Genomic DNA, 26,028 nt, shown 5'->3' with positions numbered 1-26,028 from the left:
CTATGAAACGACATCCAGCACCTTCGCAATCTTCTTAGCCTTGGATGCATCCTCGATCAAGAGACCGCGCTTCTTCAGCACTATTTGCAACGTATCGACAACTTTATGGAACGATGATGCGGCTCCACGTTCCTGTTTCAGATGGAGCAAGCTAAGATTCGCATGTTTACCTAGCTCGAGGACGGTGAAAAATTCTCCGGAGAATTCGACGGGTCTTAGACGGAGAACTAAATATTTATTAGGTTTATTAGTAGGTGGATTATTACTTTTCGATGTTGCTTTTGCTTTTCTCGACTGCTTACAATTAACGTCCGCAACCCTCCCTCGGACAATATTACTCTCCTTGTCGAAATGTACATATTCCATGCCATATTTCTTCCACTCGTGCAAAATCTTTACCACTGCCTTTCTCGCCCGGAGTTTGGATACCTGGAAGGCAAGGGTTTTTGTGGCAGGCTTGATGTGGAAAAACCGTGCGAACCAGTTCTGGCCCCGTGAACTCCGTGTTTCTCGTTTGGAAACATCATTACGTCGATTGGCGTTATGATCCCCGTTGAGGAGAGGAGATCCAGGCACTTCAATCAGGGTTATTGTGGCAGGTACGCTAAGAACACTCGAGGTTGCGTCATTGAAATCGCTGTCTGTGTCATTTGATTAGTAGGTTCGTTAGACAAAACGTGAACTGGGGATGGATAGTGGAACTGTAGGTGGTCTTACTTCCTTTGCCAATTTCATGCACCGGTTTCTGTTTCTGTGGCTTCTTCTTCCCAAAGAGCCAGGACAGGCCCTTTAGTTCTTTTTTCTCCAATTTGCTCCCTTCGAGAACCTTTGGTGGTTCTTTCATGCCTAGTAATCCTGGTGCACTCTTCCTCTTACCAAGCTCATGGTATGTACTGCTATCAGCTGGTACTGGGCGCGGTGGAGTATCCTTGGACGGGAGAGGTGGCGGAATTTGCTCATGGCTCTGTGACTTGTGCTTGAACCATGACCACTTCCTTGACTCCCCCAAGTTGCGTGCGTCATTATTACGATTCGGGGTTTTCGGGTGCTCTTCTATAGGTTCTAGCCCACTGTAATAGCGTACATTGCTATTGTGTCTACTGAGCGGAGCGCTAACAGTGAGATCTTCGTCAGTAGAACTTGAAACAGACCGGTGACGTCCGATTGAGTTTATAGAGTAGTTCATTTTGTGCGTTGATACAGGGCCCAATTTTTTGCGGATTGTCAATGGCTTTATCGTATTCATTTCAGGAACAACGGGTTCCTGTGGTACGATGCGAATGGTTCGCTCAGGTTCCCAGTTCCAGTTTGTTGATCGCTTGGGTTGCAGAGGTTTCTGCTCGTTTTGAATTTCCTCAACAATCGATGTAGAGTCCTGGAATATATCATCCTCAGCGATGGATGGAAGAAATGGCTCTTGGACTTGGAGCAGCGGTTCGGGGGCATGTGCAGTACTCTGGTCGGTATGAGGAGCAACTTCGTTTCCAATCAAACGATTCAGATGAGCAATAACCTCGGAAAGATACTGTGGAAGATCTTCTGACGTTGCCTGGATGGAGTGCTCAATAAGACGGCGTCGAGTGTCTGCTAGCTCTCTAAGTGTATACGAGTTGGACGATTCCGCTGGTGGCACTGGCAACGGACGCGTTTTGTACTTATCCTCAGGTTCCCCTGTATCTGCTGGTGTTGAAACTGAAGTTGGAGGAGATTCAGGAGGTTTTGCAGTGTCAACAGAGTGGTCGCTGGAGGATACTGAAGTCCGGTTGAATGCTTCCTCACAGATTTTCCCAAGTTCAATGGATATTTTTCTCGCTTCATCTCGCCAATATTGACAAGAAACACGGTGTTCTGCAGTCTCAATGTCAGTTTCCCTGTTGGGATCTTTTCGCATGCGAATAGGAGGTGGAGGCGTGGGGAGCGTTGGGCTGCTGAATCGATCACAAGTAATCTTGCCGTTTTTCTCCCCGATTCCAGGGGATAATGCATACTGAGAATGTGTTTGTGCAACGCCGCTCTGTCTTGCAGTATGTCTCCCAGTGGAACGGTGGTTACGACTGTGCTTAAAACAAACGTTTCGCCTATAGCTGTTTGAACGAGGAGCTGCGAAACCATTGGCACGTCGGCGCGAACTTGCAATAGAGCTTCGAGATTGAAACGAGGAAACTGAACCCCTCCCATTCCACCGATTGTGGCCCATAGAGGAGCTCTGAATAAACGACCGTTGGTCCTTAGGGATATGCCTTTCCAATGTGAAATTGCTGGGAGAATTTGAGGCCTCGGAGGATCTATCATCCCCTTTGCTATTTGGAGAACCAGGCGATTGACGGTGAATGGTCACATTCGCAAACTCCACTTGAGGATTGGAGATGGGGGTTCTGGACGATCTATAGGGATCATAGCTGGCGATTGTTCGAGCAGATTTTTGCTCAGGGTTCTCTCTGTTGGCAGATCGACCGGTTGCAATGGACAATTGAGACCGTCGCCATGACTGGCTTGGGTGGCGGCTGCTTGGAACCCGCAGTTGGGATCTGAGAATAGACTTGGAAATATGTTGATAGTCGCTGGCAGAATATCCAACTGGCCCTTCATAGTTTTCGAGCTGCTCATCCCTGAATTTCTCCAGGGCATGATAAAACATTTTTTCATGGTTGACTCTACGGCAACGTAAATTTAGTTTTAAGAGTCAACATTTTGGAGGAAAAGGGACTTACTCATCACTTAACAACCTCTGGATGAGTTCCTCAGCCTTAGACCCATGCCAAAGAGTTTGAAGGCTTCTCAGGAGCTCCATGTCGATATCTTGGAGGCGTATGATTTTCTTCCCGCAGTCCTTATCCGATAAAGGGGGAGGGGGGCCCAAGGAAACGCCTTCGGAGGACATCGAAAAATGATGTCGCTCATATTTCTTCAGGAGCGGGTGGGACCACATCTCATTAATGGTTATCCTATCTCCCGGCTGCTTTTGCAATATACGCTGAATTAAATTCATTGCTTCTGAGCTAAGCCAGGGTGGGAAAATATAGTCCCCCTTTTTGACCAGGCGGAGTGTGTTAGGCAAGTCACCACCGTCAAAGGGCAGATAGCCCGTCAGCATGGCGAATAGAATAATCCCACAGCTCCAGGTGTCTGCCTTGTCCCCAAGATATCTGTGACCATATATGATTTCCGGTGAAGCATAATGTGGACTCCCACAGGAGGTATTTAACCAATGGCCTGCAGGCTGGAGGGCAGCCATCCCAAAGTCTGCTAGCTTGATATTGCAATTCGTGTCAAGAAGGATGTTTTCAGGCTTGAGGTCACGATGGCAGATATTAAACCGGTGGCAATATGAAAGGGCTGCGATAATTTGTCTGAACAGGCGGACAGCTTCAATTTCAGGGAGAGGGCCCCTTTCGGAGACGTAGTCAAATAATTCTCCTCCTTCGACATATTCGAGAACAAGATACCTAGAGACGAAAAGGGAATTTCTCCAGATTAGCAAATAACCAAAGAAAAACAATCACAAAATCAGAACTGGAGAAAAAAAGAGAAAGAAAAGAAAAAGAAAAAGGACAGCAACGTTGAAAAGGAAGCAGAAGAAACCGTACAGTTCTCCACGGTTCTCCCACACATCATACAAGTTGATAATATTAGGGTGCTCAATCAATTTCATTATCACTACTTCTCGTTCAATGCCACATGGTATCACCCTCCCGCCAGGGACACAGGTCGTTAGCTCAATATTTTTACCCATAGCAGCAATACTCTGGCTCTGTGCCATTGCAGCTGACTTTTTCGATACAATCTTAATTGCCGCCGTCTGGCCCGTGAGCGCATGCTTCGCCAGACGAACACGACCCGTAGCGCCCTTTCCCAGGGTCCTACCCAGCTGCCATGGCCCAATGTGTGTTTTCCTCTTAGATCTCCCGGACGCTGTGGAGGTGGTTGATATTGCGGAGTTGCGGTTGGAGTTTGGTTGCGAATCCACCACCATGGATATGCGTTTGTTTTCAGCAGCAGCAACAGAGGGAGAAGGGGTTGTTGGTTCTGCTGCTGCTGCTGCTGCTGCCGATGTTAAAGTGCCATCGATTGCTGGAATCTCTGAGGACTGGATGGACATTTGGCGTTTATATATTGGTGGAGAACTATCTGGGGCGTATGATTGCTCCCTTGATCCTCTCAGGAGGTTGAGTCTGTTGCTCGCGTCGCGTAGAGGACGCCGATCGGATCGGGAACGGGACGTAGTGCCGTCGTAACTCATAATTGAATAAAGGGGGTGTGATGGGGCAAGGCAGCGGTGACGGCTTTGAAAGGAAAGCTTCACCACGGTTTCTGAAGATTGTGATGCGATATTCCTAATTGAGGAAAAGAGGAAGTTGGCTTCTCGTGCTTGATACGTGTTCTTATCAACTTGGTTTAGCTTTGCAGCTTGCTGGCGAGGATTTACGAAAGCAGCGGGTATAAGGGCACAGGAGCAAATGGAAACGCGGTGGTCAAATGCTCATTAGCAGCCAACAGAATTAGAAGAGCATGCCGCTAAATTGTATGCGGGAGGGATAGGAACACTAGCATCAGCGGAAGTGTTGATGTTGGCATATCAATTCCTAGCAAAGCTCTCCTGGGTGAGCAGGAGGAGTGAGAGTATACACCCCCACCCCCAAACTACCGGTGCCCGGGGATAGCACGGGATCACAACTTGTCTCTCGTGAAGAAGGAATGGGTCAAAACGGAAGGAGATTGAAGAAGGAAGCAAAAGGAAGAAAATAATGTACAGTGTGTGAAGACGAAGGGAGTCTTGTGGAGCGAAGTGTTCCGGGAGTTGGGATGTTGTTGTTTTGGTTTCCGGGCGACGTTGGGCAGACTGTGTTAGCCTGAACACCGAGGCATACACACAGAGGCTGACAAAAGCACTGCACATACATACACACCGGCAGCCATACCGGCCCGAGCCACAAGTTACGAGTTTACGTATTTTGGGGCAAGAAGCAGAAGTACAGTAAAATCGAGGAGGGAGTCTAATTCGGCAGTGGGTCCCCGTCATTGTATACGTAGGACAGTCTGTTTCCCTGCCCCTGGAGGCAGCACAGAGCGCGTTGAAGTTTATGAGATTAAACGGGTATGAAAAGTAGCATATTGGAGAACATCCGAGAGAGTAGAGCTAAAGCGGCCTGGCGGTCCTAGAACAACAGGATTCGGAACCACTTGGTCAAAGGGACGCCGTCGATGATATTTGGTTCCATGAAAGCCAGCCAGACTGAATGCAAATAAAATGCTATTTTCTGGGGAGAAACAAAGAGAAAAAGCAGTTATGCTAAAGGGATACATATCCGCAGGCAGCCTAATATTGCAGCAAATCCATAAGTCTGTAGGGAAAACAGTTGCGCATCGTATCCGGATGCTGGTGTCCCTCAAGACCGGCGACATAGGGGATAAAAAGAAAACCACGGAGGGGATCACCAAAAAGCGTTGAAGAGGAATCATGAATATAAGATAGATGAGAGATTTCCCTCTCTCTGCATGTAATGAAATTTGTTTGTTCAGGCCTTTATGAACTTGTTGCCTTAGGAGTCTCTACCATAGTTACCTCCGAGAGGAGGTAGGCATAGGAATTAACAACCCTCTGTTCTCGGGGTGATACCACGATCTATGCGAATTGTAGAGTAAGGAAAGTTATATACATAGTAACAATGTATCTGCATGGTCAATTCAATAAGATAGAAAGAAATAGTTTCATGATGCAGGTTGACTGTTCCTGCAAACCACAGTAGTTGGTTGTTGGTGAAGTTGTTTAAAGAGCAAAACAATGCCTTGAGGTTGAAATAGAACTCGCCGCGCCAAGATAGTTATAACTAGATAGTTAGTTATTGGTGTTGCTTAGTAACCGGGCATTCGGAACCGCCTCATCCATCCATCCATCAAAGGGAAAAGACGAGATATAGAGTACTTTGTAACGGTATGTCGATGTTGATTATGATTAAGTTTCAAGAAACTTATATAGATATATATCAAATAGGTATGAGCCATGGCGGTATTCCCAGGTTTCAGCTTTCTTGTCCACAAGTTCTCAAGCTCTTGTCTTCCACTTCTTTTAAGTCTTAGACCACTCTCTTGTCTCAGTATTATACTGAATAGTCTGCTTCTCTAACTTCCCATTCTTCAAAACACCATTGTGTACGCCCTGTCCATTAGTCGACGGAATCCCATTCGTCCGCGCAAGCCTATTCTCACCAGCAATGACGGTAAAGTTAGCCAGGGAGATCTCAACGGGACTTCTCTTCTTAATATCAGGGATAGCGAAGAATTTAGCATTGGTGCGATTGTGCGAGATATTCAGCTCGAAGTATCCTCTATAGTACAGTTCGGACCACTGCAGTTCTTTATTCTTGTTAATCAATGTCTTCGACATCATGTTGCCCATGGCTACGTTGGTTGTAGGCCCGCTGCTGGTAACTGCTGTGCCGGCAAATTCGGCGCCAATAGCTCCAGCTCCTGTATTTGGGTCGTACGGATATTCGTCTAGCCAGGTGAGATCGGACACCCAGTTGGCATGACTGTCGCCAGCGATGACAATGTTGTTTCCGATTTTATTTTTGTACAAGGTGCTCAGGGTGCGGTTGAGGTTGGCCCTGTAGCCGTCCCAGGAATCGCTGTTTGTTCCTTTGCCGATTGAATCTGTTTCATCAATGCGAGAGAAAACTACACGTGAGATAAAGTTAGATTTGTTTGATTGTTACTATTACCCCTCCTTTCCTTTAGATAGAACTTTTATGTACCAGTTTGGCTGCCAATGATTCTCCAAGTAGCTTGTCTTTTGGCAGACGCTTTTAGCTTCTCATAGAACCAATGTTCCTGCCGGGGACCCATCATTGATCGACCAACATCATCTGCGATTTTCTTTATATACTGGGTATTCAAGTATAAATCGGTAATGGATCGGTCATAGTGTCGTGTGTCTAACATGATAAGGTCAAGGAGGTTGCCGATCTTGAAGTTTCTCCAAATTCTGAGATTGTCGTCCATCTCAACTTGCCTAAAATACGAGAGGGAGTTAGACCGAAAACATGTGTTGACTTTAAAATTGGATGCTTTCATACCTGATTGGCATCCACTCAAAATAGGCACGGACAGCATTCATTTTACGCTGGTCAACTGACACTCCTCCATCAATGATGAATGAGGATTCCGTATTTTGAAGGAGCGACGATCCGTCACGGTACGTGTTATCCGAAACCTCTGATTAAGATATTACTACATGGGAGCTCATGGAGAGAATAGGAAACACAGAGACGAACCGTGATCATCCCATACTGGAATCCATGTAAACTCTCGATGGCTCAGTTGTAAATCCAAGTCAGTCTTCTGAGTTGCGTGGCGTTTCCGGTATTGGTAGAGCGTATAAACCACCGTTTTCGGGTACTGCGTGCGGCCGATCTTAGAGCCATCTCTGGAAAACAATATTATTACTAATTAGTACGGTAAAGGACTGCATCGTTATTGTGTCAAGTAACCTACTCTCCAAACTCGTAAATGTAGTCACTATAATCCATTAGTTTTTTATTTTAAAATCAAAACAGAGTAAGGGGAGGGGGAGGAGGATCTCTCATACCCAAGATGAACAACATAATCAACGGAGTCCTTGCGAGCGGGATTTCCATAGGCATTGAAATACCCCTTGGCTGTTCAAAGGATTAGATGGTACCCGAATTCATCAACCTTCAATGGATTTACCGAAGTTAGTGCAAGAATAGACTGCAAGGGATATCTCGGAGATCTCATCGTGTTCGGTTGGGGACGTCTTCGCTCTTCCGACTGGGCTAGATTTGTCTGAACTGCAAATGTTGAACTTGTAGTAATAAGTGGTGAAAGGTTTTAGGTGCGATGCTTCTACCTGATTAAATGTGTTAACAATACTAAAAGTAATTACCAGAAGGCCCATTTCTTACCTTGACGGTATAATCAACATCTGAACTTGTGTAGACTGTGCCGCAATCCGCGACTGTCTTGAATCCTTTGTCTTCAGCAACCTTATACTCCAGGCATACGGGAGCTTTCGACACTGGAGCATTGCCCTCGTTATCTCCATAAATGGGCACGGAGTCATACATTTCCCCACCATCTTTGGATGAGACGGGGTCTTTGACATTGTCAGTTGAAGGAGCGCATCGTGTCCACAGGATGACAGAGTTAGGATACGGGTCTCCGGAGGCAACACCGTGTGTGAACTGCAGGTCATCCGGCGAATAATTTACCGCTGGGTCTGAACGCTTGAGCACCTTGGGGATTGAGATACCAAGGCCCGGATGGTTGTGAGATGGGCTGCGGTAGTTTAGATTCCCGGCAAAGGAGGCCAGAGTTGTACCCGCAAAGGCGAGCAGAAGTGTGGGCTGAAGCATAATGCTCGTTTCCATTCGCGAGGACTTGCTGCCAAGCTGCAATGAAAAACAAAGAACTTGCTGGGAGACGGCATCCCGGCTCTTTAATAGACTGTAGCACAGACCTTGTTTGTTGTTATGTGGCAGTGCGTCGTGACTACTGCAGTTATAAAATCCACTGCACACGGTACTTTCGCAATGGGACCGGCCAACCGCCCCCCGCAGCCTTCCCCGTACGCTAAGGTATAGGAGGATTTCTCTCCTTCACGTGGTTGGGTCTCCTGGAAACTTAGGGTTCTCCGCCATTTTAATCCTTCGCTCCGAGAGAAAGGCCGCCGGTGAATGTTGCGTATATCGATCAACCAACACTGGGGCAGAACCATCCTCTACATTCCGTGCCGTATGACTGTATATCTGCGTCTATACCTTCAGCAAATATAGTTACCTTACCGGGCCCGGTTATGAATTTCCCATGGGTTGCATGCCCCTGTCGCTGCTGGCCCCACCGCCGGACAACTCCGTATGTTGCGACCTGGAAGTCTCGGTATAACGCAGTGTGTCGCATGGCTGATGCTGTCCAGCGGATGGGCCACTTTGCCGGAGAGTAGAATGACGCAGCGCCCTATTGGATGATGTTGAATCTTTTCTCTTGACTAGTAACTATGTAGATAACCAACTGGTTAGTGTTGGATCATAGCTTGTGCTAGAGGAGCTAGCTGGTATTTCAACGAAAAATCTCGTCCTCGGTTTTATATAATTAAGGTTGATCTTGTTTGAGAAACAGGCTGATAAATGGGAAACAGGTGATATTTTGATGATATCAGAGAAACAATAAAGCACCTAACTCCACGCTTTCATTTCAGTCAGTTCGGAATATCTAATGCAAATCTTCGATCAACCGCCAGTTAACTAAGCATGAGCTCAAAGGTTGAGAGTGGGGTTCAACTAACATTGCGGGGTAATGAAATATCGATTCCAAGTTCTGCCTTTTTTCCATTATTAGTGGAATTTTTGGCTGGAACCCACTTTAAAAGCTGTCGACGGAGATATTTCACGAAAGAATACTGTGAAAGAATTCGCTGATGTGAGCATGCTGTCGTAACTCTACTGCAGGTTAACTTTCAATATATACTTCGAGACGTAGATTCCCCCGACCTCCGCACCGCTTTTAGGACAAGCTGGAGCTCCTGTTTCAAGGGCTTGGCCATGTTGAAGACTCAGAAGGCTCAGAGAAGCCGGGACAATTTATTTCACCGGGGGCTAGAGAAGGTTGTGATTTAGATTTAGCGCCTATCCCGCGTTTTTCCCGCTTCCACTTTCAACATATGAAAGTCCAGGTCTATTCCTTTTATTTGGTGCCTGTAAAAGGAAAAGATGATGTCAAATTAAGCAACGACGTGCCCACAGACATACAAAGTATATACTGTACATAAATGTGAAGTAAAATATGCTCATCAGAAATCATCCAAGGTGAGGAAGGGAAAGGTTTGAAAATTTGAATAGGAGAAACAGAATAAGTAAAGTCAGGGAAGGATATGCATTGGTGAGTCTTGATACAACCAGGACCCCCAAAGATCAAATGCCACTGCAATGCATGCGATCAACCGAATCGAATCACATAGGGGCAGGCCTTGCTGCCTTGAGCGGAGATGCTACCCTTCCTTGACTACAGTACTTGGGTTTGGCGCATGCAGCATGCGATCCCTGGAATCACTAGGTAACGAGATCGGTTAGATGAGAAGAGACATTCTGGGCTCCTGAGAGATATAGAAAGCAATAAAGATACGTACATCATCAAGCCCACATGGTAAATGTCCGCCTTATTATGGGGTGCAGCTGCAGATGCTTCCGAAAAGACAGCATCGCCCGCACGACGTTATGAAAGGGGAATTTTCCCAGTAAGAAAACAGATATTAGACTTTCTGAACACCCCCATGGAAAAGGAATTGAGGAGTCAGAAGGTTCCGAAGGGTTTTTTGCGTACTTGAATTTGCCCAGGCTGCTTGGTGCACAGTACATGGAATATGTCACCCGGAGACCTTCTTTGAAATGGTTCCTTTTGGTAACTTTGCATACGGCATAGGCGACTAGACCAGAGCAATCATAACCTCCACCGGGAGGAACCTTGCATGAGCCTCCGCCCCAAACGTACTTTGTCCCTTTGACTTTCGTAGCGACTGCAAGGATCTTTTGGCCAACGGTTGTCTTTCCCGGTGACTCGCCAGGAGTCTTAACCTTATGAAGTTTAGACTTGGGAGCATCATCCTTGGATGGTTTGGCGGCCTTTCTTTTTGATGCAACATCGAACGTCTCCTCCAGCAGGGCAAACCTATACATCGAGGAAGTCTGATGGCCAACTTTCTGTTGTTGCACAGCGAGGGCAAATGCAGGAGCCCTTTGGAAAGAATTGTTAAGAATGTAGTGACAATGTACGCATGCCACTACTCCTCTGAAATTCCCCACAATTGCATCCCGATCTCTTGCTGTTTTTACACAGCCCGGATTTACCGCCAACTTTACACTTGACGGGAACGCAGCAGCTAGCATCTTCACAATGACTGATATCTAGTTAATAAATACGTACTCGGATATTGACAGAGTTTTTGCCACAGGCTCCATTGTAGCACCATTGTAGCAAACTCCATCGCACTTGCTCTTTGCCATCCATGGTATTGCAGCTGGAGCCCACAGCACGCTCGAAGATTCCTTCAGGTGGAATGGCGGACACCGTGCTACAGAGAAGCAACGCCGCCAGAGAGATAGAGGGTAGGAAAACGCATGGTCGTATAGATTGCTAGCAGCTGCTATTGAGAAAGGAAAGTAAATAAAGAAGAAGAAAGAAATTAGCCGAATCCAAATGGTTCCGATGAAGAGAAACACGCTTCTTGTCAAAAAAAAAAAAAAAAAAAAAAGGCGGGCTAAAACATATTTCCCACTGAGGTATTCCTCCCCGTAAGTAGATGTCTTTGGTGAAGGACTATATCAATGCCGTGCATGCATTGTCGACTATCATTTTCCGGGCTGATGGCGTTATTCGTTGGATTTTGCCGAGTGGTTATTTTTTTGGGCGAAGATGCGTCTGATCCGGATGGTGAGTTCCGTTCTTGTTCGTCCTAGCTGGAAGCCCTTTTTGGGAATACGAGAAATGGCCGGCCCAGTCCCATGTTTATGCCTATGACGAGCAGCACATCATTATCTGCCGACACCCCTGATGCTCCGGGCATCCCAAGGGCGCGTTGGAGCTCACACCGACTCCGGTGTAATGACTCTGCGTCTTCATCTCAGAGGTGAGTTCGGCTGCCCGGGAAATACGGCTCCAGAATCTTTGGGATACTGTGGAGGAATATGATCTTTTTCAGTTGGACTAGAAGATCATTTGCGTCAGCGATACTTGAAATCATGTGGTGATGGGGGGAACACAGTTGGCAGCTTAGGTATGCCTTCTATTTCACAAACATGTAGCTAACCCGGTTCATAAAGGAAATGGCTTCACAAACACTGTAGTAGAATATAGGGTCATCGGTGAAGGTAGATATCAGGTTAAACCTGGAAAAATGCATTCATAACGTGAAACCCCCCTCCTGCTGGAGTCATCAAATGCCTTATAAATAGCCAGCCATAAGAAACCATTTAAGGCTTATCCAGGTGAATCCGTAATCCTCTAAAAAGCCTGGAAAGAAAGTGGTGGGTACTTATCATACTTATCATCATAGCTTGCTACGACACTCCTCCATATCCAAAACTTCATGTGCCATTTTCAGAACCTCCCCCGCAATACCCCAGCTCAACTCAAACCCTCTTCCCGCTACACCATAAGCATGAATAACGTTGCGATCATTGGGAAGTGTCTCCAGCTCTAATCTCATGCCTCCCTCCCTCGCGGGCCGTCGGCCTACGATATCCCGGATTACATCGAACTTGCCCTCTTTGTTCAAAATAGCTGGGTAAAGGTTTGCTGCATCTTTGAGCAGTTGCTCACGCACGGCGAGGGACGGTTCGGGGTTCCAATCATTGGGCTGCTTCGTGCCTCCAACGACAGTGCCCCCGTTTAGGGGACGAGGAACGAGGAATGACCAACTACCGTCGGCAAGCTGTCGCGTTATGGTCTTATCGCAGGGATTTAAGACGAGGCATGTCTGTCCTGGAATTCCACGTAGATTAGTTCAAAGTCTCCCTGAGAAGCTGGTTGCTCAGGATCAACCGGGTTTTTCTAGCTGATAGAATTAGGGCGGGGTAAATCCAAGGTCGTATTTGGTTGCCCGAGTCAAGACACACACCCTTGATGATAAAAGATTTCGGATCGTTGATCCCAACTCCAGTGCAGTTAACCACCATCCGAACCCCTTCGCCGCCACTTATTTCAAATGCCTCTTCAACAGCGTTCAGGTGCATCCGTCTCACCTCACCTCCAGCGAGTTTAAACCGCCGCAGGAGATGCACCATGTATACTTCAGGATCGAGCGAATAACTCTCGTACCTAGCTCCAAATTCTACACCTTCCGGCATTTCATTGGGCTTCAGGATGCGGAATCCATCGACATTGGTATAGTCGGGCAACAGGGCCTTGTAGGACGGGACTGCTTCGCCAGACACGTAATCGATGCCCTCCATAAACTTCACCCCAAACTCTGGGTGGTCCGCAGCCAGCTTCTTGAAGCGGTTGTAGGTAGTCCTTCCTAGCTTGGCTTCGTATTTCAGCCGTGGTGTCGTGGCTGGGATAGGGCGATAGTGAGCCCCGGCAAGAGTGCTGGGGTATGACGGATTCAATCCGTCCGTAGAAAAGAATTCGGAAACCAATATGATGTGATATTTTTGGCGCGGGAGGGTCTCGAGAAGTGTCAATGCTGAGGAGACCCCTATGACTCCGGCTCTATTTGTACAGCGAGTAAGGGAGTTAGTATATCCGTTAAGCAGCTAGTTATTTAACTACGAAGGATAGACAGATACACTTGGAACCGAGCCGACGAACCCAATGACCACAACGGTTTGTTTCGCCGGATCCGCCATAGCCTCTCAGCAAAATGCAAACATAAACACAAATGCAAGCACAGTCTTTCCCCGACTTTTTAAACCTTGCCTAGAGAAAGGGCAAAGAGGGACCAAACGTTGTCTGCCCCATGTTGTTTAGCGATCGAGATCGCAAGGTGGTTTGGCACGGGGTTGCTTCCGGTGGTTCGGCAAGTAACTAGTTAGCCATGAAACCGGTGTCTAGTTAGTTACCGGCTTTAACTGCACAGCACAAGCAAGCTGTCAGGCCTATCCGCCTTCTTACGTAATCCGCACCGTATATAACTTCCGCGTAGCTAGCGATCACCTCATAATCAATCAAGCAATCTATCCTTGACAGGTTATGAGACCTGTTTTGCGCAAATAACTGCCAATTCAGGGAATTCTTGCCAAATATAGTGTATATTAATTGCTGCTCACTTCATTCAATATAATATTGTCTTATTTTATGTCAATTGATTGATTTGACACACTCTTATATTATTATTATTTTTTTCTGTGTTCAATCTGTTCACTTAGCAGGTGAAAGAAAAATCTACAACTTGCTAATTTTTCAGTGACTGATCACACAAGAACATGTCAATCTGCTCAATCAAGCTTATAGACAAGAATCTCACTGAATAAGATTACTCTGTTATAAAGAAGATTAATATGACATGGCAGAACATATGATAACTCACTCAGTCATGATTGAGTCAATCCAGTCAATCTGACTGATCTGAAAATGATCAGGGGGCCCTGAGCTCACTGACCCCCTCAGGAGTGTTCAAGAGTTCCAGGATTGAACCCTTTGAAACACTCAGTCAGCAAGCTGGGCTGATCATAGTCTCTATCACAGTGAGGCTAGTCTATCTACATCATGTTGAATATGCCAATTCAACTCCTTCAGAAGACAGGGTGAAGATATCTGCAGTGATCTCTAACCTGCTGTCAGCAACTGACTCTAAAGAATTTCAACTGAGAAGATTGAATCTTGAACATCAAAAGATTGATTTAGAACTTCAAAAAGAGAGATGCAAAGAATTGCAGCTTCAACTTCAATTGAAGGAGCTTCACACTCAGAATGACAAAGTCACAATGCTCACAAATTCACTGATGAGTTGATCATCAGCATGAGATCTGAACTTGAGGTTCTGAATGCAATATAACCTCTATGACTCAGATAGCTGCATTGGCAAGGTGATCAGCCAGTTCAAACAGAATACTAAATATGCCATCAAGCTGAATGCTCTGGTCAGATCTTCAAATTATCTCTCCTGGCATATGAATATGAAGGCCAAGCTAATTGATGCTCAATGCTGGATTATATTGAAGAACAAGCAAGTCAAAAGCTCTGATGAGAATCTCAAATGAGCTTCTTTTTGAGAGATCAAAAATTGCTGACTTTATATATTCATTTTGAACATGTTGGCAGCCAGCTTTAGGCCTCATTTTAATAAGTATGATGAGAGCAGAATCACTTATTCTCTTTGACATGTAGTTGAGAAGGAGTTCTTCATTTCAAGAACATAGCTCTGCAGGAAAGCAGTCCTGGTATTTACATCAATGAGTGGTGTTCAAGTCACTGACATACACACATTTTTCAATAAGTTCAATGACATTACTATGAAATTGGAAATACTCAATATCTTACTGTCAAATGACATGATATTTCATATGTTTTATTCTGCACTTCTCAATATATAATGAAACTACATGCAAAAGAAAATTGAGGAGGTACAAGAGTTCAAATCAAAGTCTGTCATGTTGAATGTTCATTCAATCATGGAGGAAATACACTCTCAATTGAATTCCCTCAAAGAGGTCAAGAAGCCCACTCAGACAGCTAATTTTTCAGCCAATGTGACTCAGACTGAAAATGCAGCTGCAGATTTCAATAATAGCAGCAATGTTCAAAATAATTCAGCTCATAGAGGCTGATCTAGGGGATGCAGAGGCTATCAAATAGGTGGACATTCAAAGTCTGACCTTTCAATCTGTCTGAAATGTGAGCATCATCATGGTGGACTCTGCTGGGCAGCCAATCTGAATAGCACCCCTGAAGAATGAAGGACTGCCAACACAGTGAGAATAGAGAAATATAACAATAAGAAGAGTAGTGAGGGCAAGAAGATCTCATCAACTGCAAATAACAGCTCTGAGATGTTTCAAATGACAAATCTAGTGCAGATCATTGAGGTGCATGTATACTCTGCTGAACCAATCACCAACCCACTCACCATATGAGATAGTAAGGCTGGATGTCATATTGTGTGTGATTGATCATGATTTTCTCAAATAACAGAGATTAGCAGCTCTACAATTCAAGTGGTCAATAAGACTATCTTGAAGATTCAAGGAATCAGAGTCACCTCTATTCCAGTCAGGGAAAGATTAATCAAATTTGATCACATCTATTTGATGCTAGACTTATCTGCCAATCTCATATCTGCTGGTCTATTGAAGCACCAGAGCTATATTCACTGTGATCTGCAGGTGAATGCTGGAAATTACTTTGAGATAATAGCATCTACAGAAAATGACATCTTCTACATGAATTTGAATTTCAATAATATATATGTTCTATCTGACATCTCTTCTATGTTCAGAGGTATTATGAATGATCTGGAGCTTGGATCACTGACATACTTGACAGTCTCAAAGCCCAGGATAATATCAACAGATTATGATCTGAATGCTGCATCACTGAGTCTTTTCAACTGTGATGATGTGGAGCAGCTAATTAACCTGAAGGATTCAGATACTGATATCTTCATTTTGTTCTCATCAACTCAACTACCTGTCATTATGCTGAAGCAGCTACTGATTGATGAGTGGCACTGATGATTGAGCCATATTGATGAGGAGAATCTAATTAAAATGTCATGAGAGCCCTGTTTTGAAATTGTTATCATCAGCTCAAAGAAGCTCTCATTCTGCACCATATGTGTTAAAGTCAAGCATAAATGTGCAAGTTATAAAAATGCTCCCCTACACCATGCCACTCACAAAGATTTTAAGATCTGGGTGGACCTATTTGAAGGTAGAGAAATGCTTGATAATGAAGAAGATACATCATTCTATGTGAGTAAGAAGCTTACAATAATGATCACTGACAATACCACATGAATGCAGTAGACCTTTCTATTGAAGTGCCACAATGAGACTCTAAAATATATATAGATCTTTAACCAATTTATGAAGAATCTGCTCAATCATAGTGTCATGATTATTCACTCTGATCATAGTGAGTTGAATTCAAACACAGCAGCTGCCTATATGATGAGTAAGGGTATTAAATGAGAACTAACTCCGCCTCATACTCTGCAGCAAGATGGTGTGTCTGAACATTCTATTGACCTGATTATTAAAAAAACTCAAATGTTATTAATAGATTCATCTGCTCCTCCCTCAAATATGAGGTGAGATGATAATTGCAGTGACTGAAATGCTTAATCTTATGTCAACATCAGCCAAGCTCTATAATGGTGTAGAGGATTCAGATCCAAAGTCAATTATCTCATATGAAGCTTGGCTCAGGGCCCTGCCCTCCACATATGAAATTCACTGATGGGGGTACAAGGCTTATTTAAAAATAGTGCTCAAGTCAAATATGAAGATGACTTTGTGATTGCAGAAGCTTATATTTACAGACTATGATGATTTTACTAATTATAGATTAGTTGATTCTTCTAACAGTCACCTTTACACATCAAAAGACATGATATTTCAAGAAGATCTTCATTTGACAAATTCTTTGGCTCTGTCTGAGCAAGATGTCAAGAACTTGTCTTTCACTGTCTGTGTGACTGTGATTGCAATTCTCTTCACTCAACATGATTTATCAACAGATGATTTCATGGTGGATGAGGAGTCTCTACCTGCCCCTTCAGTATTTCTACACTCTATAAATAATTGATAGATAGACTATGAGATTATTGTGTGAATTTCAACATTTTTAATGCAGAACACTACTGCTCTCTCAGAATCTACTTTAGAGATGAAGAATTCTTCAATGCTTACTGAGAATATTACTTCAGTGAGAAAGATCTCAGTGAGAGATTTCACTGACAATTCAACTGATGTCCTTGCAGACTCTGAGATTGTCAGCTTGCTAGTTCTGAAGAATCTCACTTGGGCTCAGGCATCTGCAGATTGGAAATATTACTTTCATGTCTGTATTAAGGAGATTAACTGTCTCAAGTAGATTGGTGCATGGTGGCTAGTTGAAAGAACCTCAGATATGATGATTCTACATGGTCAATGAGTGTTTGACAAAAAGATTAATAATACAGGTAGAATTGATTGATATAAGATTCACTGAATAGTCTGCAGCAATTATCAAGAAAAGAATGTCAACTACTCAAAGATATTCATGCCAGTTATATCAGCTTTCATCTCCTGAGCACTTATGACAATCTCAGTATTCTGAGAATGGCACATTCTGCAGATTGACATAGTTACAGCATTCTTAAATGCTCAGCTTCCCATCAATGAACATATATATATGCATTAATCTGCCAGGTTCTGTGAGAAATGTGATGATCTGATATGCAAATTGATGCAGAGACTATATGATCTGAAGCAAGCAGCACTATTATAATATGAGAAGCTGTGAAAAATGCTATTGAAAACAGACTTCCACATCAGTTCTTATGATACTGGTTTTTTCATAAATGACATCTACAAGGTCTATATAATCATCTACATGAATGATGTTCACCTATACAGCTCAAATATATTGAATATTGAGTGGACAAAAGCCCAGATCACTGCTAATTATGAGATCAAGAATGTAGGCAATTTGAACTGATATTTGAGTATGAAGATTGATTGAGATACTGAATCATTATTGCTGTCCCAGCCACTGTTCATAAAGAACCTGCTTGAGGAATTCTCAATGAATGACTGCCACTCAACATCTTCCCCTATGAAGGAGAATGTTGATTTCATGAGTGATAATGAAGAATCAATTGCTTATACAGTGGAATTTATATTATGTTTCTATCAATCAGAGGTTGACTCTCTGCAATATCTTGCTGCCAACATACACTCTGATATAAGCTTTGCTGCTGACTTTCTAGGAAGATTCAGCTCTCACTCTATCTCAAAGAATTGAGCAGCATTCAAGTGAATTCTTAGATATCTACAAGGTATGCCTGACATAGATGTGTCCTACTGAAAAGATGTGAATATAGAATCTGTGGCATTTGCTGATGCTGATTGAGCAGACTGTGATCTGGGTTCCTACTTCATCATCAGATATGTCATTTATATGACAGGGGGTTCTGTTGCTTGGCAAAGCAGCAAGCAGACAGACATTTTAAAATCATCTATCAAGGCCAAATATATCACATCCTCAGAGACTGCCTATGAGCTTGTCTGCCTCTGGGAATTGCTGGAGGATGCCAGCTTCATGCTGTCTCAGCTCAATAATCTTGATGATAATGATGGCTTGATTGAATCATCAGTCAATAAGCTGATGTATACAATTCAGGCAGATAATAAATCAGTGATTAAACTGGTCAAAAGTGAGACTATTCCATGCTGTTCTAAGCATATAGAGGTTCACTTCCATACTCTTCAGGATCTCATCTGCAAGAATGAGATCTTGATTGATTATGTCCTGTCTGCTGAGAATGTGGCAGACAGGCTGACCAAGCCACTTGAGGTGACTAGATATGCTCTATGGCGGCAGATATTAGAAGACGCGGTAAGCAGGCGGAAATGATTATATGGAGGAAATGACTGATTTTTCAACAATATGGGTTTTCCAGTCAAATTATGCACTGATACCTAGCTACAGGCTATTTTTTGTATGTAATCTCGCGTACAGTTACATCGGTGAGTGGGGGTGTCAGGCCTATCCGCCTTCTTACGTAATCCGCACTGTATATAACTTCCGCGTAGCTAGCGATCGCCTCATAATCAATCAAGCAATCTATCCTTGACACAAGCAACTTGGCTAACTGCGCAGTGGCTTCGTTCTGGATTCCTTTTTCCCCGCTTGAACAGCTACAGCCCTCAGTGTTTTTATACACATGGCTTTTCTTCTTTCTTCTTCTTTTCTTTCTTTCTTTTTTCCCCGTTGCCGAATTCCAGTGGGCAGGGCCTTTGCTCACATTTATGGTTTCCAATTACTACGCCAACCCCTTTATTCAGAGTGCCCCGCTATTAGTTAACTAGTTAAATACCTCGAGGGTAACTAGTCAGCCTAAGAATGGATTTCTCCCCTTCGTCTTAGAAGACAGTGACCAGATTTCCCCTTAAACTCGCCAGATACAATGGGAGCAAAACTCTTCACCATGTGCCCCGAGGAAGAAAGCACAAGGTTCTTAAAAAAGTCCCTCCATAGTTACCTTGTTCGCATGGCAAAGTCTGCGATTAACCGTACGTTATGGGCACCTCTAGGAAATAACAGCTCGAACAAGTCAAGCTCACGTCATCCACCAGTCATGTCGAATGAATTCCGCCGCCTTGAGATCCTACGAGAAGGAAGTATTTAATACCATCAAAATACGCCTGGATCAAAAGCCCCTTGAGACTCACATGAATTAAATGACATCATTAGATAGATACCGTATTGAACAGTTGCCCAGCTCATTTCAACAGCAGGATTAACTACTACCCTTTTCCGAAGAAGAGGCGTTGAAGGAACCACCATCCACTCTTATAACATGAGGATATATATAAGGGAAGCTTCCTATACGCGATCTCCAGCTCAGAACATTCATTACAGCTATGCGCAGTTGTAACGGCTGTATTTCTGCATGAGACACTAGAAAATGAAAATTGATGTTAAAAATTTAGCATCAGTAGCAATAGGATTAATCAAGAATAATAGCAGCGGCAAATACTGATTGTCTTGAAAAAAGACACTTGCAGCCCATGCTTTCTGCGCTTAAATTGCGGGTTTCTAGCCATCAAAGAGGAGCCATCTCTAGGTATTTGATGCCACATGGCAGAGTCGGACTTCTGAACCCCAGAGGCACAGCCGCCTTGAGGGATATATATCTATGTACCTCACTGTGCACGTTAAGTGCTGCAGGCCCTATGATGCTCGGCAATTGAAACGGCTTCTGCTATAAACGGTAAATTCTCTTTGCAGTATACTTTTTGTTAGGCATGGGGGTTATGTAGTCGCTCATAAGGTGCTTATTATACATACAGTTGGGCAATTCTCCAATTTCCCAAATAGTACCCTCAAGGGTTTCGATGGTGATCAGCTCCACTATCCTCAGGTAGATGAGAGGAATGAAGGTGTTCTCCAAAAACACAACCACTGATTCGAGCAGAGAAACAGAAGCTGCTCGAATCTACCATGATGTGGGGGGATTGATTGCTCCTGTCGTGGGACAACATGTGTGTCCATGGATCTCGAAGCTCTGCTGATTGATCCCTCATTGCCCGCGTCATAGACGTGCGCTCTCGCGAGCAGGCATCGCAATCTAGGACTCTACGATGACTAGTTACGGGCAGACGCCGATGTGGTTTCTCTGGAACCTGGCTATTGCTAGAAGCATATCGAAGCTATGACGGTTGGTTCATGAATGGTGAGGATTAAATAATAAAGAAGTAAATAGTAAAACGGCAAAGCGGGTTGGGTGGAGTGTTTAGTTAGCTGGTTTATGTTAGTAAACAAAGCGAGTTAGTTAAACTAGTTAACTAATAGTTAGTTAAACGTAGTTGATTCATCCATAAAGTAAGCCGATATTTTGTATCCGCCCGAGGTATCACTTCACACAAAGATATGCGCGGGGGTACTTTCTGGAGATTCCGCCTCGAAGTCGTGATATCACCGCTCAATTGATAAACTGATGATTAACCACGGTTCGCACTGCATATTAACTAGTTCAATAAATACCTCTGTGGAAAAGTATTTGTTTGTTAGTCATATTTGTTTCATTCAAACCCTTTGTTTTTTTTTATCTCCTAACCGCTCACAAGAATTTCCGGAGTCTGCCGGGTAAAGTATCTAATAGTTACCTAGGCAGCAATCCGTCAAGAATACAGCCGTGCTTGGGTAAGGCAGTCCCTGCAGTATCTTGGGAAGACGCTCCTGAGGCGTGGGCATGACTGAGTCTCTGACGGTTATTCAGAACAATTCACTCGAATCAACTGATTCGCAATGGCTCCTCTCAGGGCTGGGGACAGTTTCCCTGCCGATGTCAAATTCTCGTGAGAACCTCAAGCCAATGCTCATTATTTCTTAACGGCTGAGAAGCTCCGTGCCTAACATTTAATGAATATCAACAACAGATACGTTCCGTGGACCGAAGAGAAGGGAGAGATCACCGCCTGTGGCCTACCGCAGCCATATGATGCTTCCAAGGAATGGGCAGATAAGAAAGTGGTTCTATTCTCTGTTCCAGGTAGATATGCCAGTTAAATCTGAAATTTGAGATCCCAAATATCAATTGGTTGGGGTTGGTTGATTTCGACGGTCTGGTGCTAAATCATCAATTCCGTTCCCTGATGTATAGGCGCATTCACACCCAGCTGCTCCATCAGCCATCTTCCCGGATACATCAAGCACCTGAATAACTTCAAGGCCAACGGTGTCGACATCGTCGCTGTCATTGCATATAACGACCCGTTCGTCATGAGCGCGTGGGGGAAGGCCAATAATGTCAAAGGAGATGACATTGTATGTTTGCCTTCTTTGATGCTGCGGAGTTTTCTTCCCGTTTGAAATACCCTGAAACCAGATAGATGGAATGAACCAATGCTGATTCGAATGGTCAAAAATAGCTCTTCCTGAGCGATACGGACACTGCGTTCTCCAAGAGCATTGGCTGGACTATGGGCGAGCGAACTGCTCGATATGCTATCATCATTGACCACGGTACGGTGACCTATGCTGAGAAAGAGCCTGCGAAGGGAGTTACGGTAAGACGTTCCCACCCCCCCCTTTTTTTTTTTTTTTTTTTTTTTTTTTTCCGGTCGTTGGCAACGCTTTTTCAATGTTTCAACGGTTTCTTTTTGAAGATAAGGCTAACACGGATAATCACAACTGTAGGTTTCGAGTGCCGAAACTGTACTGTCCAAGCTATAGAAATTAGACTACGGGACTCTTTCGCTTTTCGACAGATTGAGAGAAGTGTGGGAAACTTGAGTTACCTCAGTCATGGACGGCGCTCGACAGGATGGTTATATCCGACATGCTCATTTAAGATGAAAAAAAACCCGAAAAACCAAACAAAACTGTAGCAAGGCCGCAAAAATCAAGTGTCTAATAATAGAAGTCAAATTAACTGCTTGTCCTGGCCAATTGAGATCAGAGCTTTGTGATTCGACTTGGAGCTCCATATCTATCTGAAGTAAATGAATCCTGTATATCTATGTAGACATATCCATAACATTCTACCCTATAACTAACACTGCATTTGCTGCACTCATCTCGATAATTACTGTTTAGAAAAATGTTGACACAACAAAGATCCCTTAAAGAACACTTCTAAAAATTCGTAAACACACGCCCGTCTTGTTTTTGGATTGGCTTGATTTTATTGATTTATGCAACAGACCCAGACGCCACCACCGAAGGCGCAAGCAAAGAAAACTTACCAATGCCATCTCAGATTAAACACCACAACAACCCGCAAAACGGCCCTCCCCTCCAAAGTAATCATCAACACTCACTCCCCCAACCCCCTCCTCGCGCATCCTCCTCAATGGGACCCGCCCGTACCACCGCTTCTATTCAAGCAAAAAAGCGCACCATCCCCTCCTCAGACTCCGCAGACCGCAAACGCGCCCGAACCTACGATGCCCGCAAGCTCGCCGTCCAGAGCTCCGACGCCGCACTCTCCAAGACCGGTGAGCTCGATGTATCCGCCTTTGTAGCGGCGCGGGAATTCGAGGTTCGTGCGCTGGAGGCCGGAATCCGCAATTCGAAGTCTGCACTGGCATCCAGGGCGTTTCAGAAAGTTCCTAGGAGTCTGCGGAGGAGGACAGCTAGTCACAATGTGAAGAGGGTTCCTAGTCGGTTGAGGGCGAGGGCGCGGAGGGAGGTGAGGGTGTTTTCTTTTCCATTTTGCTGAGTCTTTTTTTTTTTTTTTTTTTTTTTCAAATTTATAAGCGGTTTGTGTCTTTTTTGAGGTTATTATGTGCTAAATTTTACGTGAGAGGCGTAGATGATTGAGGATAATACACCAACGGTCACGGCTCGACGACGCAAACCTACACAGCTCCTACGTTTGCGGTTAGAGACTGCCAGGCGCTTACAGAACCTGAACTCCCGCTCCAAGGCTAGACGAGCTGCGAAAAACGCTACGACGCTGGATCTAGTTCCCCTTCCCGAGGACGAAGGGAAAGGATCCCAAAAAAGACCAACACACGATGTCAATATTGCGCCTCGCGTGCCGAAAATTAAGAAAAACAGGCTTTCTCATCCTGAAAAGCCGCAGTCAAAATTCAAGAAGCGCCAGCGGTGCAAGACCTGGTTGCCCACCCACGTGTTCCATGCGAAGAGGGCGCACATGACGAGCCCAAAGGATCCATTGTGGCGGTTTGTGGTGCCTTTGAGTCCGACGGAGAAGAGTTATAGGCCTACTCATAGGGCTAGTGGGGCGAGAGGTGCCGTTGCGTGGGATATGAGCTATATTTCCACCATCGGATTGGAGGGTTTGGAGATATGTCTGGAACGGCTGTTTACGGCGCTGGGTGTGGTTGGGGAAGAGGCGTGGGGGAATAAGGGGAAAAAGTGGAGGGCCGGGACGAGGGTGTTGGAGGTATGGCTGTTTGAGACCGGAGGAGAGGAGGAGATGGGAGATGGGAAAAGGCCAATTGCGCCTGTTACGCTCATTTGGTGCTCGGAGAAAACGGATGAGGATGTCGAGATGGCTGATGCAGGGGCGAAAGCAAAGAAGCCTAAACGGAGGATGTTTCTAAGGGTCCATCCGTCAGCATTCTTGCAGGTGTGGGAGGAGGTATTGAAAGCGGCAAAGGTACAACATCCGCAAGTCATGGTTGAGGATCTTAGGTTTGATATTGGTAGTATTGAGATTACGGGACCTGGTGCGACTGAGGCTCTGCTTGGTGCTCTAAAGCCTATACCTACGTCTGATGGGAAAGAGTGGCCAAAAGGTTCCCCTGAATCAACATGGATTTCCCTCGCAGGCCTCACAAATGCAGCATCACTACCACAAAATGCTCTGCTAGCTTTCAATATTTCCGATCCTCGTCTACAGCATCCTCCTCGAACCATCAAACTTCCGACTTCTGAAGCCAGTTCAAATGACCTTGCAGTTCTCTTATCTGCATGGAAGCCTGATTCGACACAACTTAGACCGGACCTATTCTCTCGCCCCGCACGGTTAACAGCCTCTCGCCTCCTGCCTAGCCAAAAGGCCATCAACCGCCGGAAATCCCTAGCCAGTCCAGGTGAATATCCTTCCCCAAAACCTACAGACCCTCGCATACCAGTTCTCATCCTGGCATCACGCCCGAAATCTTTATCTAGCGGTGGAAATTCCCAGGGTACTTACATAGTTATGCTACCATGGAAATGTGTTGTACCCGTGTGGTATTATATCATGTACTACCCCATATCCTCAGGAGGGAATCCTCGCTTTGGCGGCCTGCTGGAAAAGCAGCAACTTTCATTTGAGTGTTCTGAGCCTTGGTTTCCTGGGGACTACCCAGGAACAAATGCCGGATGGGCATGGGAAATGCGCGTGAGGGAGATTCGAAGGAAAGAATGGGAGCGCAAACCGAAGCAGAAGCGCATTGCATATGACAGCATTGATCTCGGTGGGCCGAAGAAGGGTGAAATTGGACTAGGTTGGGCTTGTGATTGGGAACGACTTGTCCAATCTGAGCCCCTTGAAAAGGATGAAGGCTTTGCAAAGACCGGTGAACCCGCAACTGCGGTTGTTGAAGGTGATCAAACAGAAATTAAAAAGAAGAAGAAACAGCAGAATAAATCAACAAGTACCACCACGTATACATCTACCCGTCCCTCCCGGCCGCCGCTACACATCCACCACCTTCCCCCCTCCACCGCCTCCACAATCCTCAACGCAAAGTCAAGGCCAAAGCCCTCCGCTGACCTCCCTTTCCCCTTCCAATTCCACCTCACCCACCCTGCCCTTGCCACAGTAAAACTCACCCTCATCAGCCGCGGCATCCCAACCCCCCGCGCACGCATCTATCGCCTCCCAGCTACCAACCTTTTCCTACGCAATGAATGGCTATCCCTCCTCAGCCCCTCAGCGCGCACACCCAGCGCCCAGCACCAGAGCAAGAAGCAGAAACAAGCCCAAATATTCCAAGCCAGCAGCAAACTACTCCCGACAGATCTATCCGCTGACCCGCAACCAGCAGCTCACTTGCCCATGCCGGGCGAGGAGGATTTAATTGGCTTCGTCACGACGGGGAATTATAATTTGACAGCTGGGAAGGGGACTGGTGTTGCTTCGGTGTTGGTGGGTAGGGTGGTTGGTTGCGGCGCTTCTGGTCTTGACGAGCTGGATTCTTTGTCTGAGTCGCGGTCCCAGGTATCTGGAAAGGGTGCCAAGGGGATAAAGGTAGGGATGTCCAGGGAGAAATTGGCAAGGGTGTGTATTGTCCGGTCTGCTGGGGAGAGGGTGGGGAGGTTGGGGGTTTGGGAGGTTGTGTGACAATAGGGTTAAGGTACTTTGTGTGTTTGTCGCTATTGATATGATGCGAATGCAAATTGATACATAAA

General features: G+C 45.2%; 8 protein-coding genes across 8 annotated transcripts; 3 read left to right on the top strand and 5 right to left on the bottom strand.

Annotated features, from left to right (window-relative positions):
* Nucleotides 1-4,240, bottom strand: PAAG_06180 (spindle assembly checkpoint kinase; the record flags this gene model as incomplete). Its single annotated transcript, XM_015845811.1, has 5 exons — nucleotides 1-227; nucleotides 303-641; nucleotides 718-2,654; nucleotides 2,712-3,446; nucleotides 3,588-4,240. The coding sequence occupies 5 exons, from the start codon at nucleotides 4,238-4,240 to the stop codon at nucleotides 1-3; spliced, it is 3,891 nt and encodes a 1,296-aa protein (XP_015700037.1).
* Nucleotides 4,241-6,067: 1,827 nt separating this feature from the next.
* PAAG_06179 (hypothetical protein) lies at nucleotides 6,068-8,387 on the bottom strand (the record flags this gene model as incomplete). The annotated part of the gene is made up of 7 exons (XM_015845810.1): nucleotides 6,068-6,675; nucleotides 6,753-7,009; nucleotides 7,074-7,212; nucleotides 7,272-7,423; nucleotides 7,586-7,655; nucleotides 7,708-7,867; nucleotides 7,923-8,387. The coding sequence occupies 7 exons, from the start codon at nucleotides 8,385-8,387 to the stop codon at nucleotides 6,068-6,070; spliced, it is 1,851 nt and encodes a 616-aa protein (XP_015700036.1).
* Nucleotides 8,388-8,615: 228 nt separating this feature from the next.
* PAAG_12174 (hypothetical protein) lies at nucleotides 8,616-8,916 on the bottom strand (the record flags this gene model as incomplete). The annotated part of the gene is made up of 2 exons (XM_015847697.1): nucleotides 8,616-8,771; nucleotides 8,797-8,916. The coding sequence occupies 2 exons, from the start codon at nucleotides 8,914-8,916 to the stop codon at nucleotides 8,616-8,618; spliced, it is 276 nt and encodes a 91-aa protein (XP_015702688.1).
* A 1,087-nt stretch (nucleotides 8,917-10,003) lies between these two features.
* PAAG_12173 (hypothetical protein) lies at nucleotides 10,004-10,970 on the bottom strand (the record flags this gene model as incomplete). Its single annotated transcript, XM_015847696.1, has 3 exons — nucleotides 10,004-10,064; nucleotides 10,336-10,746; nucleotides 10,936-10,970. 3 exons carry the CDS (start codon nucleotides 10,968-10,970, stop codon nucleotides 10,004-10,006), a joined length of 507 nt encoding a protein of 168 aa, XP_015702687.1.
* A 1,088-nt stretch (nucleotides 10,971-12,058) lies between these two features.
* Nucleotides 12,059-13,358, bottom strand: PAAG_06178 (FAD dependent oxidoreductase superfamily; the record flags this gene model as incomplete). Its single annotated transcript, XM_002791867.2, has 3 exons — nucleotides 12,059-12,492; nucleotides 12,629-13,221; nucleotides 13,321-13,358. 3 exons carry the CDS (start codon nucleotides 13,356-13,358, stop codon nucleotides 12,059-12,061), a joined length of 1,065 nt encoding a protein of 354 aa, XP_002791913.1.
* Nucleotides 13,359-19,621: 6,263 nt separating this feature from the next.
* PAAG_06176 (hypothetical protein) lies at nucleotides 19,622-20,623 on the top strand (the record flags this gene model as incomplete). Its single annotated transcript, XM_015845809.1, has 2 exons — nucleotides 19,622-19,835; nucleotides 20,508-20,623. 2 exons carry the CDS (start codon nucleotides 19,622-19,624, stop codon nucleotides 20,621-20,623), a joined length of 330 nt encoding a protein of 109 aa, XP_015700035.1.
* An 842-nt stretch (nucleotides 20,624-21,465) lies between these two features.
* PAAG_06175 (peroxisomal matrix protein) lies at nucleotides 21,466-22,392 on the top strand (the record flags this gene model as incomplete). The annotated part of the gene is made up of 5 exons (XM_002791864.2): nucleotides 21,466-21,515; nucleotides 21,597-21,709; nucleotides 21,821-21,984; nucleotides 22,089-22,226; nucleotides 22,357-22,392. 5 exons carry the CDS (start codon nucleotides 21,466-21,468, stop codon nucleotides 22,390-22,392), a joined length of 501 nt encoding a protein of 166 aa, XP_002791910.1.
* A 514-nt stretch (nucleotides 22,393-22,906) lies between these two features.
* PAAG_12172 (hypothetical protein) lies at nucleotides 22,907-25,960 on the top strand (the record flags this gene model as incomplete). The annotated part of the gene is made up of 2 exons (XM_015847695.1): nucleotides 22,907-23,350; nucleotides 23,474-25,960. 2 exons carry the CDS (start codon nucleotides 22,907-22,909, stop codon nucleotides 25,958-25,960), a joined length of 2,931 nt encoding a protein of 976 aa, XP_015702686.1.
* Between the last annotated feature and the right edge of the window lie 68 nt (nucleotides 25,961-26,028).

The sequence above is a fragment of the Paracoccidioides lutzii genome (assembly GCF_000150705.2).
Source record: "Paracoccidioides lutzii Pb01 unplaced genomic scaffold supercont2.17, whole genome shotgun sequence".
NCBI lineage: Eukaryota > Fungi > Ascomycota > Eurotiomycetes > Onygenales > Ajellomycetaceae > Paracoccidioides > Paracoccidioides lutzii.
The sequence above is the reverse complement of the archived record's forward strand: the minus strand, read 5'-3'. Positions and strand labels throughout refer to the sequence as shown.